The sequence below is a fragment of the Argentina silus genome (genome assembly GCF_951799395.1).
Source record: "Argentina silus genome assembly, chromosome: 8".
NCBI lineage: Eukaryota > Metazoa > Chordata > Actinopteri > Argentiniformes > Argentinidae > Argentina > Argentina silus.
In genome coordinates this window covers 9,102,117-9,121,110 of record NC_139662.1, presented here as the reverse complement: position 1 = coordinate 9,121,110, position 18,994 = coordinate 9,102,117, and the positions used below count along the sequence as shown (strand labels likewise).

The window sequence follows — 18,994 nt, the reverse complement described above, 5'->3', positions numbered from 1 at the left end:
CTGGCACTGTTGTTGTCTCACGTCAGTACTGTGCGACGACTGGCAAAAGAAAGGAAAGTGTTGTTTGACAAATGGTCGAAAATACTCCGTTCTATGGGTAAGTATTATATTATAAACCTAGCTCACAAGAGTTGCCTTATATCAACAACGTCGTCCACTTCTGTAGAGATTGTATTGGCAAGGCATTTCCTAGAGTTTTGTTTCTATGGTTACTGTACTAGCTAGTTAGCAAGCTAGCTACCGATGCTGCTATATTGAGTTGATTGTCACCCTGCAGCTGGCGCTAGTTTGTTCACGTATATCATAGTCTTGATATAGGTGTCTGCGACATTTTCAACGTATAGCTCGTTGTATCCATTGTTATAAATATAAATGCATCAACAAGTTGTAGGTAGTGGTTTTACTAGAGTGGACAGGGGTGTGTAAAAGCTGTAGCTAGCTAACGTTAGCGCTTACCCACTCACTCAGGAAGCGCACAAACATACAAAGCTGCTTTGTGTCCATCCATTCATTGACACTGGCCAAGTTAGTTAGCTATAGGACGTGTGACGTTAAGCTCCCCCAGGCCTATCAAGAATGGGCGAATATCAAGCTGTCACCTAATGTGTCCCTAGAAGTTGCACAACAGTGTCACAGTCCTCTATGTCTATAACCATAGTTATGTTTTTTGGAGATTGGATTGAGATGATGATGATGATGATGATGGTGATGGTGGTGGTGGTTCTCCCATAGGGATAGAACAGTGTTCTATATCTATGGGTTCCCGCTTGTCTCTCCTCTCCTAGTTGGGGTCTGGGCTACGAGTCACAGTGCCAGGGATGAGGATCCGGCTGCAGGGCTCCGGCCATGCCGCCGTCCTCCTCTCCGAGCTCAACCGCTGCCGCCTGTCTCGCCTCTACTGCGATGTGCTTCTCCAGGTGGGGGGCCGCTCGTTCGCTGCGCACCGCGCCGTTCTGGCCTGTGCCGGAACACACTTCCGCAGCCTCTTCTCCAGGGGGCTGATCGGAGCGTCCGCTGCATACTCTCTGGACTTTGTGTCCCCAGCCAACTTTGAGAAAGTGTTGACTTTTATCTACACCGGGGAGATCTTCACCGACCTGATTGATGTGGGGGTGTTGTATGAGCTGGCGGACAGGCTGGGTGTGAGGGAGCTAGTGCGCGCGTGCCACGCTACCTTCCCTGACCTGCAGGTCTCTGCGTCCACAGAGTGTGTGGTGGATGGAGGCCTGGACCCTGACGTGATTGCTGCGGCTGCAGCCGCATCGCTGTGCTCGTCATCTGCAGCGTCTTGTTCCTCACTGTCGTCGTCTGCTGGTCCCTCGGCTGCCCCCACCCCTGCTGCGCCCTCCCCTCTCCCTCAGGGCAGGATGGGGAGGCCAAGCCGTGGCCACACAGCCCCACTGCCTCTGGCCCTCAAAGCAGAGGATGTGCAATCTCATCTGGGCTATGGGCAGATGGCGGGGAACCACCATCTGTCTGGAGAACAGAATCTGTTAGCCAGCCACCCAGCCGGTCAGGCTGTAGGCGCCTCCCCAGGCCCTACACTGCAGCTGAAGACAGAAGAGGGGGAGGAGGGTGGGGGAGACAGGGGAAGCTGTGAGGTTGAACAGACAGCGATGAGTGGGAGTAGAGCTGGCTCTTTACCCCCGCATGTCTCTGAAGCCTGCTCCTTACCAGACTCCTCAGCCCAGCTAGGGGGGGAAGCCTGCGCCCCCTCGTCTTCCCCTGGGGACCCTCTGGACAGCCTGCATGTGGGGGCGGTGGATGGCGGGGTGGGGGTGGGGGTGGCATCAGGGCTCATCTTTGGAGAGGAGGACGAAGACAACGAAGAAGAGGGGAGAGAGCATCTGCAGGGAGAGGACAGGACTGAGGGAGCGGAGCAGTGGAGAAACCTGGCGGGTGAAATTATTGAGTTGAGCGACGACGAGAACTACATGGAGGAAGAAGAAGAAGAGGAGGAGGATGATGAAGAGGACCTGGTGTGTGTGGAGAACGGAGCGGTGGGTCAGGTGGCGGGCACGGCAGCGTGTAAAGCCTGCGGGGCGGCCCTGCTGGCGGACTCAGCCGCCCTCCGGGCTCACGCTGAGACCCACCTATCAGAGACGGGCGCCTGCAGGGTTTGCGGCGCCTCCTTCCCGGACTACGGCGCCGGCGTCACCCACGCCCTGTCCCATGTGGGCGTCCTGCTGTTCTCCTGTGACATGTGCCGCCTCCAGTTCTCCAGCCAGACCAAGCTGATGCGCCACCGTCGCCAGGCCGCTGCCAACTACGCCCTGCCCACCAGCGCCACCCAGGGACAGGGCACGGAGCTGCAATGTGCCCTCTGCACCAAAACCCTTGCCAAGGACTTCCAGGTCAGTGTTTTGGTTGGAGGTTTACTTTTACCCCGTCTGATTGGAAATTCATGCTTTTATTAGTACATGTATAGACAGTGTCTGAACTCTGAACTGTAGATGTACAGGATAATAGTGTTTATATACATATCATTGGACTTTAAAACAGCATTCACTGGACTTGTATATTTGTGACTTAAGTAATAAACCTGGTTTTGTTTCCATGTTTCTTTCTTTCTCCCTCTCTCTCTCTCTCTCTCTCTCTCTCTCCCCCCTTCTCCCTCTCCCTCTCTATCTCTCTCTCTGCCCAGGCTGTCAGGGAACACCTGCTAAGCCACGTCTGTACCCAGTCACTGAGTTGCGGGGTATGCCAGCTGCCTCAGCCCTCGCCATGTGCCCTGATGTGGCACACCCTCAGACACCTCTCCCTGCCAGTCTACTCCTGCCCACACTGCGCCTGTAGCTTCCTAGAGCGGCCCCTGCTGGACAGACACATGGCGTTGCATGCTGAGGAGGCAGCAGCAACAGAGAAAGAAGCCTTGATGAGGGCTTCCAAAGCTGGAGCAGATGGAGGAGAAGAGGAGCTGCGCTGCTTCTTATGTCCACAGACCTTCCGCTCTTCCTCAGCCTTCCACTACCACCTGAGCCTTCACACCAATGCCAGCGAGCCCCTGGGAAGTCAGGGGTGGGCGGGCAAGCGCAAGGCCGACCAGGCTCTGGAGTTTCCCTCCTCGTCGCCCTTGGAGGCAAGCAGCCTGGGCAAACTGGGCAACCTGGGCTTCGGTCTGGGCATGAGCTTCAGCCTGTCGGATAAGCTGCTCCAGGGGGCGGTGCCTGGCTTCCCCGCAGGACTCCTGACCAATGGGAGCTCCAGCCTGGCCGGGGCGGGGGTGGTCCCCCGGGGGAAGTGGTACCGCTGTCGCTTCTGCGGCAAACGCTTCGCCCACTCGGGTGAGTTCACCTACCACCTGCGGATCCACACGGGGGAGAAGCCGTACCAGTGCAAGGTGTGCCTGCGCTTCTTCCGAGGGCGCTCCACCATGATCTGCCATTTGAAGACACACGCCGGGGCGCTCATGTACCGGTGCACCGTCTGCGGCCTCTTCTTCTCCACCCTCAAGCTGGTCTCCTCACACATGGAGATTCACAAGGACCACCTGCCACCCGACTTCAACATTGAGCAGACCTTCATGTACAACGACCACTCCAAAGAACCTCTTCCTACCCTAGACACCTGAATGGCTCTCTCTCTTTCTCTCTCTGTCTCTCTCTGTCTCTCTCTGTCTCTCTCTGTCTCTCTCTCTCTCTCTCTCTCTCTCTCTCTTACCCCTTCTCTCTCTCTCTTTCTCATTCTCTCTCTCTCTCTCTCTCTCTCCCTCCTTCTTCCTTGCCCTGTATGTCTCTCTCACTCTCTCTTTCAGTTTGTACTTGTGGACCCTATCTATAGACTTTTAGAATGTATTTAACTTGTTTTATGTTTGTATTAATATGTGAGATGCTGTTTTGGATGGAAACTAAAGAACCTTTCTAACCTATAGCATAGTAAGACCTCCTTCGCTTGAAATAACTTTGCCACATGGTGGCAGTGTATCCATTATTGTATGTCTGTGAAATGTCTTTGCTGGCATCAGCATATGGATAGGTTGATTCAGTGTACAAAGAGATTACATTTTCCTAAGTTGCAGTTGTTACGAGCTGTCTTAATACTCTTTTCACAAAATAATGTGTTGTTTTTCTATCACAACAAGCATTATGCCAGTTACATGTATCCATTTGTATATGAAATACAGTACATGATTACCAATCATATGTGTGTCTGAGTGTAACAGAAAATCTTCACATTACACCAAATGTTAAATGTATGTTACTAGTCATATTTTGTAACAAAGGGTGAGAGGATGAGGCCTTACTTTGTCAGTTCTATAGGAATTTATTTAGGTACGTCTTCCTTGACATATTTCAGTTTTGTAGAAATAGACTATTTATATTAACAAACATGGTCGTTCACAGAACATGTGGACAGTATTTAGTGATGGAGACATGAATGGTTTCAAATTGTATGTGCCATTTGTGCTCTCACAATCTGTTTGTTATTCACATGATTTCACGTGTGCAGTCTTTTTAAAAGCACTAGATTCTGAGTATTGTGCTTTGTAGACTTGTGTGGTCCTTAAGTGCTCACTCTGGGTATGATTATTGATTATGGATTATTCAGTACACATTCGTGCTCCATTTGGTGTCTTATCTCACGAATCTGATGATATGAAACTATTTATTCTATTTATGCTGTTTTTTTATTTTATGTACTTTTTTTAGTGAGAACTATGAACGTTGGCCTTTTTAACTTGTTTGTAGTTCTTTAATGAATAAAGTGAACATCAGAAAGAACGTTCTGGTTGTGTTGTGTTTCTTTATGACTGAATATGACTATTTGATCTATTATGATGTCTGCTGCCACAGAAAAGAACATTCATCATCACATTTTAATGATGCATATGCACAATTGAAAGCATTATCTAGTTCCTGTTTCAGGGATTTGTGACTTTTAACCTCTTGCCCTGCTGCTAGGTATGTAGCTTCCTCCCATTGTGCAGCCTGTGGACTGAAACCATAGCTTTTTCCGGTAACACTTTACAATGATACATTAAATAACATGTATTAATGCAGTAGTTAACGTGTACCATTTAATAATCCATTTACAAAGCATAAAGCGTTCTAATATATGTTTACTACACTTTTAATAAGACACTAAGACAACTATGAAAAAAGGGATGAAATAGTAGTCAGATTTAACCTGGTGATTAGGTGCTGTATGTGTCTATGTACAATTAATGGTTTATTATGATGCTTGTTTATGATTTTAAAGGGATAGCATAGAAAGTAGTGTATGGACCCTGGGCCCAGTATTTCAAAACTAGATCAGACTGATCCGGATTTTTTTTTCACGAAAAAGAATCTGGATTATTCTGATTAAGATCAAACATTTTGCAATACTGGGCCCTGGAGTCAGTAATCCTAGATTTTGGTTAATTGAAATTATTATTAACATAGCATAACTGTTTAGTAATGTTGCCAAATTACCTGCCATACATGCATGCATATGTAGTCAAACATCACTTCATGTTAATAATGTATTAGTTCAGCCATTTTGTGGACTTATTGTAAAGTGGGAACACTTCATGCTTTCTTGATGTGGTAACTACAGTAATGTTTATTAAGCATCACTTTGCTTTACTAATCATTAGTTATCAGTACTTAATCAACTGCTTAGTTAACTGCTTTTGGTATCCTTATTGTAAAGTGGTAACGTTTCATACCTATCTAATAAGGTAACTCATATGTATAGAGATATTAATTATTGTATTTTGCCATTTAAACAATTGGTGAAGTGGAACCACCAATCAAGGTGACCCACTCTTGTGGTAATGGTTACTCCCCTCATAAACAAGTCGTCTAACATGAATCTTGAACAACTGTTGTGTAACTTAACTGTTAAATCTAACCAACAAATAGTTTTGCCTTAGTAAAACCTAGAAAATTGAATCATTTTGCAATATCTAGAATGCTCTGCTGCTGTATTTGCATAATTTCTGCATACCGATGGCCATTGATGATGACTTGAGATTTCACCCCTTTATTAACATGGAAAACTACTGTAATTAACCGTAAGTGCCTTTATTAAGCATGATCATGGCTTTTTTTTCTCCATCCACTTAACACGAAGTCAACATCAATAAAAGACTAAAACATTTCCACTGGAGTTCAAAGTGAAAGCAAACATACTCTAGTTCAGTGTTTGAGCAAGAGAAAGCAATAACTGAGATTTAGTATTTTGTCAAATGCAGCTGAAAATATATAGCCTACTTGTCATATCATATTCATATTTTTCTATTGTCGTTACAAAGGTGAAAATATACTTACATACTTAACTGTACATGTCGTAGTTAAAATGAATGTGACCACTCTATTGAAGGATCTTTATTGAAAATTACAGGTAAGCATACAGCAAAACACATTTACAAATTCAGCAAGAAAAGTTAAATAGAATTAGAGCATGTTGTATGAATAAGATTTGTTTGTGTTTGTGTAATCAAAATGTTTTTTTATTTATAAGTTGTATTTCCACATTTAATTAATTGTTTATATTCAGTAGGTATGAGGATCATTGTGCAGTGAAAAACGTTTGTTTTGCAAGCATTCCTCTTCACTCTGGTATAGATATGATTCCGTCCTCCAGGAGTTCCTAGACATTGCCATGAGTTCCTGTGGGAGTTAAATGGAGGGAAAAAATGTTTCCTTTTTTCCTCTGTTTACAACCTTGATGTGCGATTATGAGAGGATGCCGTTGGCCATTACTATTGCTTAGTGCCAGTGCCATTACACTACAGCACTTCAGTAATAGTCCTGAAGATCTTCCTTCCATTGTCCTTCACTGATGAGAAGTCTCAAGCTGTGTGCCTCCTCTCTCGCTCTCTCTCTCTCTCTCTCTCTCTCTCTCTCTCTCTCTCTCTCTCTCTCTCACACACTCCCCTCTCTCTCTCTCTCTCTCTCTCTCTCTCTCTATGATCCCACATCTGAGTGACTGGTGCTCATGTTGCTCAGCTTGCGCCCCTTCCTTGCCCCTCCCTCTGCCCCCCCTGGATCGTTGGCTTGGGCCCCAGCCCCTGAGGCCTCTCTGGGCATGTGCTGCACCATGGCGTTGATCAGGTTGGTGCGGAAGCTCTTGCTGAGAAAGTTGTAGAGTATGGGGTTGGCGAGGCAGTGGAAGAGCGATAGGCACTGCACCACAGTGAAGGAGAAGTAGAGAACTTCCAATGTGTTGCAGCTGAACAAGTATGGGTTCAGGTCATCCAACATTATCAGGAACATGACTGCGTGATAGGGCAGCCAGCACATCACGAACACCAGGGAGTACAAATGCACCAGCCAGACATCCCTGCGGCCCTGCACGTCCGGTGCTGACCTCACCGCTCTTGCGATCAGCACGTTGCAGGTAATGATGACGGACGCGGGTCCTAGGAACTGAAAGATGTGGCAGAGGAAGGAGATGGAGACGTACCACTCGGTGTAGTTGTGCTCAGGCATCAGGTAGCAGCCCGGCTCGTCCCACTCCAGCTGGTCTATGTGGACGTTCTCTAACAGAGCCAGGAACAGGGAGAAGAGCCAGAGGCCCGCACACAGCAGCCAGCGGCGGCGCCCCGCCACAGGGAAGCAGGCTGGAGACGAGGGCCTGGTCAGGGACAGGTAGCGCTCCAGAGTCATGAAGGCCAGGAAGAAGGAGCTGCTGTAGAAGTTGACCACGTAGATGAGGTGGGTAACCTTGCAAAGGAAACGGCCCCACAGCCACACCTTGTCTATGGTCACCTCCAGCATGAAGAAGGGCATCATCAGGACCGCCATCATGTCTGACAGGCTCACGTTGATGACACAGAAGAGCACGCCGTTGGCAGAGTGGCGCCGGCGCCAGTTGACCCACAGCACCAGGGAGTTCTCTGCCAGGCCCGCCATGAAGAGCAGCAGGTAGAGGAGGAACAGGGCGATGCGCCGGTAGTCCACGTCCAGCTCCAGGGTGCATTCAAACACGAACCAGGGCGTGCCATTCACAAAGTCATACGAGGAGGAGTTCTCGGTGTGGATACTCATGGTCTGGTGAAAAGCAATGGAAATTGTTAGAAGTGGACTGAGAGTTTAGACATGGGATAATCAGATTATGTTCAGACATTACATAAGCAGTCGAGGTTGTGCTTTGTTGTGGAAAGCTTCTGGAAAGTTTTAAGTGTGCTTACTACAGTATGTTACAGAAATGCAGTGTGTGCACCAATCCACACCTCAGAATTCTATGTAGAGAGGAATATGATTTTGCTTATCTGCCTGAGACTATGGTGTTACTCATTGGTCATTGTGTTCCACAATAAAACATCTAGTAAATAGTATTGCTTTAGTTATGCCATTAAGTTTTCATAGCTCAATTTGATATAATCACAATTTGATGTTGTTTTCAGTTTTCTGATGATATTGCAACAAAATATGAATAAATTATGAATGAAATAAAGATAACTGGAAAAGCCTCACATTAATTTTCTATTCATAATGCAAACATTGATTTACACACATACAAATGAAAGAGGTCTGACTTCACTTGCAAGTCTATGAAAGTCATGAACAGGTCAAAGTACCATGCATTGTAAAACTGTGTCTACCTTACCTCATCAACACTATAGAAATATTCGATTTTTCTCACTAACCAATGGCAGACAATTCTAAGCTAAGGCAAGAACATCATAGAACTCAAATTGTATCAATCTCTATGAAGAACAGGAGGAAGTAGAGTTGTCATACAGTACCTTGACGTGCTGAGCCTAGTGATAGGTGAGGGAGGGTCCCTTCGGGGGGCTTGTGTTGATCAGCCTGGGGTAGCTGTCTTGGCCTGGAGGAGACTACTCTACACAGCTTTGCTCTTGGACAGTCTGGGTTTAAGCAGCCAGGAATGATAGACTGATCAAGCCCTCCCCTCCCCTCTGTCACCCCCCACCCCCTCTGGTCCCTTCAGTGCCATAGCTGACAGGACATCCTCACAGTGGAGGGGGGTGGGGGGAGTGGTGCAGAGCAGGAAAGCCTCCTTGGCTAGGGGGTCTGGGCTCAGATACTGGGGTCTATTAGGATAGTGATTGGATCAGTCAATGACCAATGGCTCAAATTTCATAAGGGGTTTACAATTGAGACATTTCAAAATTCACTGTTTTGGGTCTTTAGTCATAAAGGGATAGCTCACTCAAAAGAAACTCAGTTTTCCATTTGGGTAACATGGATAAGAAGAAATCTACAGGCTTCCATCTCAAATAAATGGGGAAGGTTTTTCCACATCCGGAACTATGGGATTGAGGCCTGTAGATTTCTCCTAATAATGCATGTAATGAGATTCACAAAGCAGCTGAAGGTACCTTTGATGAATTTAATGTTTGGTAAATCAAACCCACTGATCCTATATCATTGTCTTAGCAGCAGCAATGGCTTATGTTTCCTCCACTGATGCCTTTGAATCTGTACAAAGAGTTGGGATCCCAAGAACCTACAGTAAGATATTAAATGATACAGGTAGTGGATCATGTGGTTTGTCAGTTAATCAACACAGGTAATCATCTGCTTGATTTGGCTTTTACATGTATATATCTCAATACACATGAGACAATAGATAAAGATGCTATACAAATGAGTACAGGTATGTCTCTATGTATGTCTCTGTCTAGTCATCATTCTACGAATGGTCTGTTAGGATTAAAGGTTTTTTGGGAAAAAACAAAAGCATATGGCTGGTATGGGGCTGATACACTATAAAAACAGCCAGAGAGTGAAGGACAATGCCAGGAAGCCTACCCTCTCTGTAGGGCACACCCGAGGTGTTAGGGGGAACTGGCCTTGTCCTTTAGATGTATTTTAGATGCCCCTTAGATGAGGCCACCTGCCTTATGCTGATTCTCTCCTACTGTTTAATGTATCCGTTTTTCAGTTTGCAACAGCCTCTAATCTTGTGTTGTTGTCTTTGTGCTTATCTGTCCGAGGGGCTCTTAGCCCCTCAAAACTAGACACCAGTTCCTGAATTCGTCCAGGCTGAGTCTACGCCACCCTATATCCTGGTCCAGGCTGAGTCTACGCCACCCTATATCCTGGTCCAGGCTGAGTCTACGCCACCCTATATCCTGGTCCAGGCTGAGTCTACTCCACCCTATATCCTGGTCCAGGCTGAGTCTACGCCACCCTATATCCTGGTCCAGGCTGAGTCTACTCCACCCTATATCCTGGTCCAGGCTGAGTCTACGCCACCCTATATCCTGGTCCAGGCTGAGTCTACTCCACCTTATATCCTGGTCCAGGCTGAGTCTACGCCACCCTATATCCTGGTCCAGGCTGAGTCTACTCCACCCTATATCCTGGTCCAGGCTGAGTCTACTCTACCCTATATCCTGGTCCAGGCTGAGTCTACGCCACCCTATATCCTGGTCCAGGCTGAGTCTACGCCACCCTATATCCTGGTCCAGGCTGAGTCTACTCCACCCTATATCCTGGTCCAGGCTGAGTCTACGCCACCCTATATCCTGGTCCAGGCTGAGTCTACTCCACCCTATATCCTGGTCCAGGCTGAGTCTACGCCACCCTATATCCTGGTCCTTGCCGCTCCACCAAGGATCCCACCAGAAAGCTGCCCTTCATTATAGACCACTGAACTATTGCACAACACCACATTCCACATTCCACATTAGTTTACTGGATGGGCCCCCCTGGAGTCTGGTTCCTCTCAAGGTTTCTCTCTCCCAGGGAGTTTTTCCTTGGCACTATGCCCTATATTTTTCTCCACTCTGGGGAGTTTTTTCCTTGGCTTACTTTTCCATGGGTCCATGGTTTGGTGTTAGATCATATTGTTTTGTATTGTTTTTGTTGTGAAGCACTTTGTGAAATTTGTCTAGGTAAAAAGTGCTATACGAATAAATAAATTGACTGATTGATTGATTGATTGATAGAGCCGGGGGAGGTAAGGAAGCCTGTGGTACATCAAACCTCACTGAGGAAGAGAGCCCTTTAACCCAGCGCACCCCTCCTTCCCTTCCCTCTGATAGCTCACTTCAGAACCCACTTATTGAACTACTAGAACAGCAGCTTGACAGTCCCTCTGTGCAGTTGTAGAGTGAGTGATGACTTCAAAGAGGTTGGTTCGATTAGTCTGTCAAGCTGGTCACATTTCCATTGAAACTGGTGACAGTGACCAAGATCAAGAGGCTAATTGCTTCTGAAGCCTGCTGGCTGAGAGAGACACCATTATTTCAGGAAAACCCATTTGACATCATGAACCATTTCCAGCTCCTTGCTTACAGTACATGCTGGCTTCTCATTTATACTATTGTTCTGCGAGAGTTCACGTCATCATGATCACCACCATGGCCTTCCTAAGGTCAGTCAGTGTGACATTTGTGTTGGCCATGTTTCACATTAGCTAAAGATTAATGTGATGTGTTCTGAACTCAGTGTTCTAAGAACTGCCCCTCTACCCCTCTCTGAATGGTCAGCATTTTGTTAGCCTCTCTCTCTCTCTCTTTCTCTATCTCTCTCTCCGACCATCCTGCTTGTTTTCCTTTGTTTAAGAGCAGTCAATTCTCTTTTCCTAAAGCAACAGGAAGGAGTCTGTCAGCAGAATTATGGCTTCTGGAAAGGGTCAAACAAAACCTGTCCCTGACCCCCCACCATTTGCTGGACTCCGACTGATATCTGAAGCCAGAGTAAAACATCCCTACTGGTACCAAACACCCTCACCAACTGCTGTTCACCAGGAAAGGTTATTCTTGTTCATGTGTATATCACTGCTGGTTATATTGGTAGACTAAGTGAGGACTGTTGGTAGTGAAATCACTTTGTAAAATGTGGGCCCCCCTTGAAGTAGATTATGCCCTTGAATTAATGTAATACATTCCTCCCGAGTCACAAATTGATAGAGAAAGTAATTTTATTTTCCCCCCAAAAAATGTAGTTCATTTGAGACTTCAAATGTGATTACAGCACCAGCAATGCATACCACTTCTGCTCTGACTCGCCTCCGTAGTTTACCATTCAATAAAAACAAAGGGCCAATGCGCCACACGGTGACCTAACCTGGCCTCAAAGGGAAATGTTTTGTAGAAGTGGGCTTCAGCCAGACACTGAGCAGGATGTAGGGAATGAACCTCTCTCGTCAGTAATGCAAGTGTGAATAAAAATCCCAGAGAGGAAATCTTTTCTCCATCCTTGTTACGCCATGTTGATGTTGGAGGTCTAGTAGCCTGAACCGTGTGTATTATATTCTACAAGGAGATGAGAACAGATTTATTATCTGCACCTTTACAACTTGTAATAAACCCACAAATACCTCAACAGAAAGAAAGAGAGAGAGGGACACAGATAGACATGAAGACAGACTGACAGACAGTATTGCGCTATATTGATTTTGTATTGTATTTCAATAATAAAATAAAGTGACACATTTCAGAAAATCTTTGTAAAATATATTTGGTCCAAAAGCTGATTTGCAAAAATACAAGATGTGCAATCACAAGGACACAAGGCGTCACATATCCAGTCAGCCATTCCAGTGTATTCAAATTATATACTAGAAAGTCTCCATCCATTTTTTTTTTTTTTTTTCTTTTTCTTTTTTTTAAAGCTAATTGCATAAAGCAGCTGAAATGTAGTGCTATATTCTATAATGCTTAACATGATACCCAACCCAAGCTAGCTCTATGGAGTCTCTTCAAATGTCATAATACAATGACAGTAGTCAGATCAGTCCCCAATATACGTCTAGCTCTACTGATCTTTCTTTCCCCATCACATTGATTCTTGTAGTGCATCCTAAAAACAACAATGCTCAGTTTGATGCACTAAACTTCACAGCATTCCAAATGTTCAGAAGGACATTCCGACAGGACAGCCTCTGGTCCCAACATTCCGTTCAGGAAGAGGAATGGTCTGCTCCATAGCCAGTTGATGGGGGATGTCCGCTGTGCTGCATGGCAACTCCCACAACCACAACACATTCCCTTTGAGGCTAAAGCCAGTGGTTGAAGTGGGCTGGTGCTGACCGGTACAGAGTAACAGCTTTTTGAATTCTCTACTGCTTGAGTACCAGGATGTTTTATAGAACACCAGGTCTAAAATATGAACCCCAGTACCATAGCGTTTAAGTAAGTGAGTACCTACACCGTTTCATTCCACTTCGAACACTGCTAATAGCTCAGATATACAGGGTTTGCTACACTGACATGTTCCCAGATAAGTGCAGATTCTATACTTCAGAACAACCAATCCAGGACTTCAACTGACTTAGTCTTATCAATCCTTTTCAATTCAGTGTAACATCTTTATGCAGACAGATAAGCAGCAGTGTCATCAAGTACCCTTTTGCTCCAAAGTCAGCCCGTTAGAGTGCGTATCAATATGGAATCAAATTCATCTTATAAATCTAAAAATAAATAGGCCTATGCATCAGTAATACATTATTACAACAATGGAAACAGTTTCATATCAGATCAAATTCAAATTGATCTGCGTGTTTACAATTTTTGGTCAATGTTTGTGATATGAATGAACATCAGAGGAAAAAAAAAAAAGGAAAAAAAAAAAGGTGGAAAGTCACAGAACAAAAGTAAAAAAGAGGAAGTAGTAACCCTTCAAATCTACATTGGAAGTGGAAGTTGTACCGATGGTCATCGTCATGTCATAATGTCTGTTATGCAAAGATGTTTGAGATGAAGTCACGAAATCGTTTGGCGTACTGTTCCGGGTGGACAGTGGAGATTTCAGCACCAGCCTAAGGGAGATAAAGAGGTTTGTGTCAGACGGTAAACACACTGAGAATCTCACAGCATCACAAAGCAAATTCTACAGCAAAACGTACATGCGCAACAAAAATAAAAATCTCATTTTGAATGATATCTAACAGGAGGCCATAACCTCCTCTCCTCTTCCTTCACTCACCCCATGTTTGACAGTTTTTGCTGCGTGAGCAGCTTTCTTCTTGGTGTCGTACTGAGTCAGAACATCAATCAGACCCATAAAATACACCTCCCTCTGAGGGGCTCCTGGGAGGAAACAGACAGGGATGAATAATGAGTAACTCAAACCTAAATCCACCTGGCTCAATATCAGCTAAACACTTCAGAGGAACAGCGCTTCTCCTCACAGCATATCTCAATGACAATGTGCATTACACCTTTTTCCCTGAAAAATATTATTATTTGTAATTATTTACAGTGTGCGGTACATTTCACCATACTTTCATCTTACCAGGGGCGCTTCTCATGGCGTACACGTCCACATAAGGGTCAAACTCCCCAGGCCCCAGAGGCTTGCAGGAGGACATGTACCCAGCGATGCCTTCAGGAGACGTGCCGTAGGAGCCCACCAAGGGTGCGGACGTCAAGCCGTTCTCAGGCTCCATGTCCTCCTCGTTGGAGGGCTCCTCGCTCTCCTCCTCCTCCCGCTCTGCCCGCCCCACGTCATGGATGCCTAGCAGCAGGCTGTAGTCCATGATCTTCAGCTTCACTAGGAACTACAGGACAAGGCACAAAGCACAAAACTAGTACATATGCTGCGTCTCATTTCTGTATGCACATGCTCTTTCCCCCACATAGATTAAAATGGGAACAGATTGTTGTGCCCATGCTTAGTCCTATCCTAAGCCTTTAAATTAATGTGGGAAAGTGCAAAAGTGCCTACTGTACTTTAGGAGAAAGGTGGAGAAATGGGACACAGGAATGACTATGGGTTGAGAGGTAAAGACAATCAGAATGTGTATGATGCCCCCTTGTGGTGGGTTTTCGTAACAAGCATCAAAAGTTAGTAATCTATGATAGATTGTAGAGGTCACCTCCACATCTCTGTTGAGTTTCTCCATGATCCTCTCCTTTGTCTCTTCATTGACATACACTTTCTGCATGTTGTTCCTGAAGTCCATGTCCTTGTATGTGGGAAGCTCTTTCACCTGAAAGACATTTATAGGAAGGGGGTAGAGAAGAGAAAACATGAAATCACTAAACATATAGTATGGATGGTTCTCCATAAAACTACATCCTAAAATGGCCATTTTTCACATGCATGACACATGTACGATGATTTGGTGAAATGTGAAGTCTTACCCTCTCTTTGTCACTTGCTTCACGAGACACGAGGGAGCCCTGCAAATACAACATTATCAGCTTTTGATAAGGCCAACCCAGCAACCGGCATGTTGTTTTTCAAGGTTATAAAACACCAGAGCCGCTGGTGAGCAATCACGAACAAACAATCTGCTGACTCTCCAGGTGGCGTGCCTCACCCGTACGGTATGGGAGTCGTTGGTGTCTCACCTTAAGGTCGTACTTCCTGTGCACCACCAGTCTGTGGCTGAACATGTTCCTCATGACAATGAGGTAGGTCTCCTCGCTCTCCACGCTGACGCGATACATCCCCAGGAACTGAGGCAGCAGAGTGCTGCCATGGCACTTCACTATATGCTGCAAAGGGAACGGACGACAACAGGCATTAATGACACATTGTGTACAATGTTGCTTAAATAACAGAGGAAGTCACTTGTTCCTGAAAACATGAGCATGAATTGACATGATATATCATAAATGAATTAGAGAAACAGTAGGGTACATCACAATCTGATTTCGGCTACATGAACAGAAAATGTCCCCCCCCCCCGCATTTGTGAATTGCATTACAGCGAAAATGGATCCCGGTCTGACATGCAGGTTTGTAAAACATGGGATTACCAGTACTTTACATTCATAGACTCATTCACATCTCCTTCACCTCAGGTTGGATATGAAAATGAATAGTTATTCAAACCGCACCCATCTGCTCTCTCTATCCAGGATATGTATTTAGCCTGACTCAAGACTACAGTCTATTAAAAGGGACACACTTCAGACTGACCTGATTCAGTGTCCCCAGGAACATAGCTCAGAATGCTAACAAAAGACAAGATGCTTGCACAACTGTACTGTATATCCATTTATATACTGTGTGTGCTAATCTCCATTCTCTGCATGATGTAGCCAAAACGAGCAGTGACACTATGGATGATGCAAGGTAAATCATGCCCCCAGGACATGTGGAGATGTAAAAAGCTCTGCAGTGCTGCTGCAGACCCAAGACTAGAGCTTGAGCTGCTCTGATAACAATCTGGTCATTCAGCGACAAACGACAAACCCTCTCACACACATACCATTCTCTTAGCCCCCACAGCTCTGGAAATAGGCTCACCACAGACATACGACTCATTCCCAGGCAATAAAAAATCTTGAACATGAAGACTCAAAGGCTTTTCAAATGAAACAACATGAATAGGTCGATGCTGAGTTACATTGGAAAAGCTTTGCCACTGGACAAGCAAGGAAGGAGACAACATATAGTACACCAGAGCATCCAAAGAATCAAGCAACAGCTTTTGCATGTGGGTAGATAATATCCAAGATGAAATGCATATAAGCCTAACTAATGCATCTGCATTACAATGGTGGAAACACATTTTAAGAAGAAAAAAGGTTACTCTTCAGTGTGACTACCTGGTGGTATTCAGACAGGATGTTGTGCATATCAGCCACGTCCTCGCTGGAGATCTGCTTGACCACCAGCGTGCGGTCGTAGGAAGTGAGGAGGATCCCCTCGCCCTGGGCATCACCACCTCTTACAGGAGGACTGCGAGTCAAAGACACCTAGAGGGGAATAGGACAGACAGACTCAAAATCAACTGCCTGTTGGCCTACTAAATTGTATTCGGTAATTTAAACTGTAATTTGGCTCTTAGGTAATGAGCTGTCTCAAAGATGTAGCTTGATTCGACATTCATACCTGGTAGTCTAAATCCTCAATTCCAAAGCGCTCCCTCATATTCCGGAACACTTGAGGACAGTATTCTTTGAACTTAAAATGTCCTGGAAGATTCTCTCTGCGTGAGAAAAGGGGGGTGGAAATTCTCACACCTGCTGTATTTACTTTCTCCCACTCAGTCTTACACTACCATACCCCTATCCCAGTCTTCTCAGTTTAACACATACCAAAGGAATTTCTCATTCCTTTTGGCAATTTGAGGGAGTTACAGACTGGAACATCTACCCCATTTTAGACCCAAAGCAGATACATAGTTGAGACACATAAGCCTATTGAATGTACAGTATCACCTTCACATCAGAGAGAGAGCAATGCAAATTAGGGAATTTGAGTAAAATGTGTACAATTGTTAAATGTGTGCGTATTAACACATTGGTACAGTAGTACAGTACTTGTTGAAGAGGTGGTTGTTGACTTTGATCTTGGTGTTGGCTTTGAAGTCATCAGGGAGCAGCATAACAGGAACTGGCACCTGGTTCAGGTCATTTATCTGCAAACAGAAAACACTCCATTATCATTAGCACTGAGCATGAGGGGTAAACATGAGGGTGACTCTACTTTACTCTCTCTATTATGTAGCTGGCTAGATAGACATGAGATCAGGATGAAATCGGGAATAAAAGCAAAGGTACTTATTGCAGACTGCAGCACAGCACGGTCATTCAATACCTAGCTACATATACATAGGATGCACGTCATAGTAACTGACAAGAGCAAACTATGATGAACAACATGGCAAAAAATGCACATACATCTTTAGTTGGCTAGACAGCTAACTAGCTATGCTAACAGCAAGCTAGTATTAAATTGGCTAGTTAGCCACTGTACAGTAACAGCAATAGGGTTGTTTCGCTCGCTAATGTACTGCCATGGTCCTTCTGCTACAATATTCTATTGATATTTCATGCATTGCATCATGTTTTGGTAGAGAGGGTTAGCAGGCGAGCTAGCAGGCTATCAGCTATAGCATTCGCAGATTCAGTGACAGCTGACAGTTCTACTCACCGAATGATTAACGCCCCACATAAAGACGCTCAAGACTGGATCGCTGGCACGAAAGACCTTCACCTTCTGTTGCACAAAATGTTTCTTTTTGGTTTTGGTTTTGGGGGCCAAAATCACCATTGGACTCGAGACAGCGTTACCGATGGACGCCATAGCAGCTTGCGTGCCGTGGGAACTTGCTGGCGACTTTTTTTTTCCCCCGATACTGATCTTTCACAAAAGTGTCTGACTTCCCCGTGCCACCTCGTCACAGCGAAATGCCAATGAAAGGTCAAGCTTCGCAAGGCAACGCATGCAAAAATAAGATGTATTTCTGATCTAGAATACCTTTAATTTCAGGTATATACATTTGTGCTTGTTCTGACGCTTATATGAATGTATTCCTTAGTTGTCCTTTTAGCTAATCCAGTCGACCCATTCTAGAAAAAAATCTTTGGAGCTATGAACCTCTGCTGTTCCACCCATTACCATTGGTCCCACCCCCTGGTCCACCTGTGTCATCAGCAACCATGTGGCAAGGTGATGGACAGGTAGCAGACCCAAAGATATGGTGCATTCTCATCATATGATCTCAGGTGGGCGGATACGTTGCGGTGGGAGTTGTAACAATGTAGCCAGCCACAGTACATTATTCCAATGTTGCCAGCTTGTTACTGTAGCAATGCAGAGTAAGCATAGGCTATTACAGGGAGTCCGAATGAGAGTAGACGGACACAGTTCATAAACATCTTGCAACGATCGTGTGCTTGAGCTATCCAAATAATGCCTTGGACAGTGTACTGTACCACTGCAATATTAGATTAAACCTATTTGCTCTCTGGGAAATATGTGGGCTTCTATTCAGAACTCTTCACAGACCTCTATTCGAAGAAGTGCTTTATTAATGTATTAACATGAATAAGACGCATGAAGTGTGATAACCTCGGGTTGCACTGCAGTTGCACATAGTATACCACAGAATTAACTGATGAATGGTCCTGGGATAATTCAGTAAAAAAAGTTGTAAAACACATTCAAACCTCACGTTAGTTTGTGTATTTTAGACTAGCAAAGTATATTACTAGTAACATATGCTGTTAATTTGACGTTGAAAGAGTCATTTTTAATATTTAAATTACCGAATGTAAAAAATGTCAGTTTATGAGGGTTTTTCCTATTGACGATGCACTTGTATGGTTTCTCAATGCTATTTTTAGTAACATGAAATACATTTGGTTTAGGAGGGCTGCATTATTCCGGTATTAGATCATTTAACA

General features: G+C 45.0%; 3 protein-coding genes across 3 annotated transcripts; 1 reads left to right on the top strand and 2 right to left on the bottom strand.

The window, feature by feature from the left end:
• The first annotated feature begins 55 nt into the window (after nucleotides 1–55).
• zbtb39 (zinc finger and BTB domain containing 39) lies at nucleotides 56–4,615 on the top strand. Its single transcript, XM_083675851.1, has 3 exons — nucleotides 56–97; nucleotides 786–2,354; nucleotides 2,645–4,615. Exons 2-3 carry the CDS (start codon nucleotides 819–821, stop codon nucleotides 3,569–3,571), a joined length of 2,463 nt encoding a protein of 820 aa, XP_083531977.1. The 5' UTR covers nucleotides 56–97; nucleotides 786–818; the 3' UTR covers nucleotides 3,572–4,615.
• A 2,278-nt stretch (nucleotides 4,616–6,893) lies between these two features.
• On the bottom strand, nucleotides 6,894–8,790 carry ackr5 (atypical chemokine receptor 5; the record flags this gene model as incomplete). The annotated part of the gene is made up of 2 exons (XM_083676010.1): nucleotides 8,678–8,790; nucleotides 6,894–7,979 (listed from the first exon to the last, which is right to left on the bottom strand). The coding sequence occupies exon 2, from the start codon at nucleotides 7,974–7,976 to the stop codon at nucleotides 6,894–6,896; it is 1,083 nt and encodes a 360-aa protein (XP_083532136.1). The 5' UTR covers nucleotides 7,977–7,979; nucleotides 8,678–8,790.
• A 3,556-nt stretch (nucleotides 8,791–12,346) lies between these two features.
• On the bottom strand, nucleotides 12,347–18,146 carry pip4k2ca (phosphatidylinositol-5-phosphate 4-kinase, type II, gamma a). Its single transcript, XM_083676114.1, has 10 exons — nucleotides 17,739–18,146; nucleotides 17,126–17,223; nucleotides 16,695–16,791; nucleotides 16,409–16,558; nucleotides 15,203–15,349; nucleotides 14,993–15,031; nucleotides 14,725–14,838; nucleotides 14,142–14,406; nucleotides 13,833–13,936; nucleotides 12,347–13,665 (listed from the first exon to the last, which is right to left on the bottom strand). The coding sequence occupies exons 1-10, from the start codon at nucleotides 17,889–17,891 to the stop codon at nucleotides 13,585–13,587; spliced, it is 1,248 nt and encodes a 415-aa protein (XP_083532240.1). The 5' UTR covers nucleotides 17,892–18,146; the 3' UTR covers nucleotides 12,347–13,584.
• Between the last annotated feature and the right edge of the window lie 848 nt (nucleotides 18,147–18,994).

What these genes read in the sequence shown, in the direction of transcription:
- zbtb39 (XM_083675851.1), top strand. Translation starts at nt 819, where the DNA reads ATGAGGATCCGGCTGCAGGGCTCCGGCCATGCCGCCGTCCTCCTCTCC. An exon ending in CCCTTGCCAAGGACTTCCAG is followed by an intron (nt 2,355 to 2,644) that starts GTCAGTGTTTTG and finishes CTCTCTGCCCAG; the next exon opens with GCTGTCAGGGAACACCTGCT.
- pip4k2ca (XM_083676114.1), bottom strand. Translation starts at nt 17,891, where the DNA reads ATGGCGTCCATCGGTAACGCTGTCTCGAGTCCAATGGTGATTTTGGCC. An exon ending in TGTGGGGCGTTAATCATTCG is followed by an intron (nt 17,224 to 17,738) that starts GTGAGTAGAACT and finishes TTCTGTTTGCAG; the next exon opens with ATAAATGACCTGAACCAGGT. An exon ending in ACAGGAAGTACGACCTTAAG is followed by an intron (nt 15,032 to 15,202) that starts GTGAGACACCAA and finishes TTGTATTTGCAG; the next exon opens with GGCTCCCTCGTGTCTCGTGA.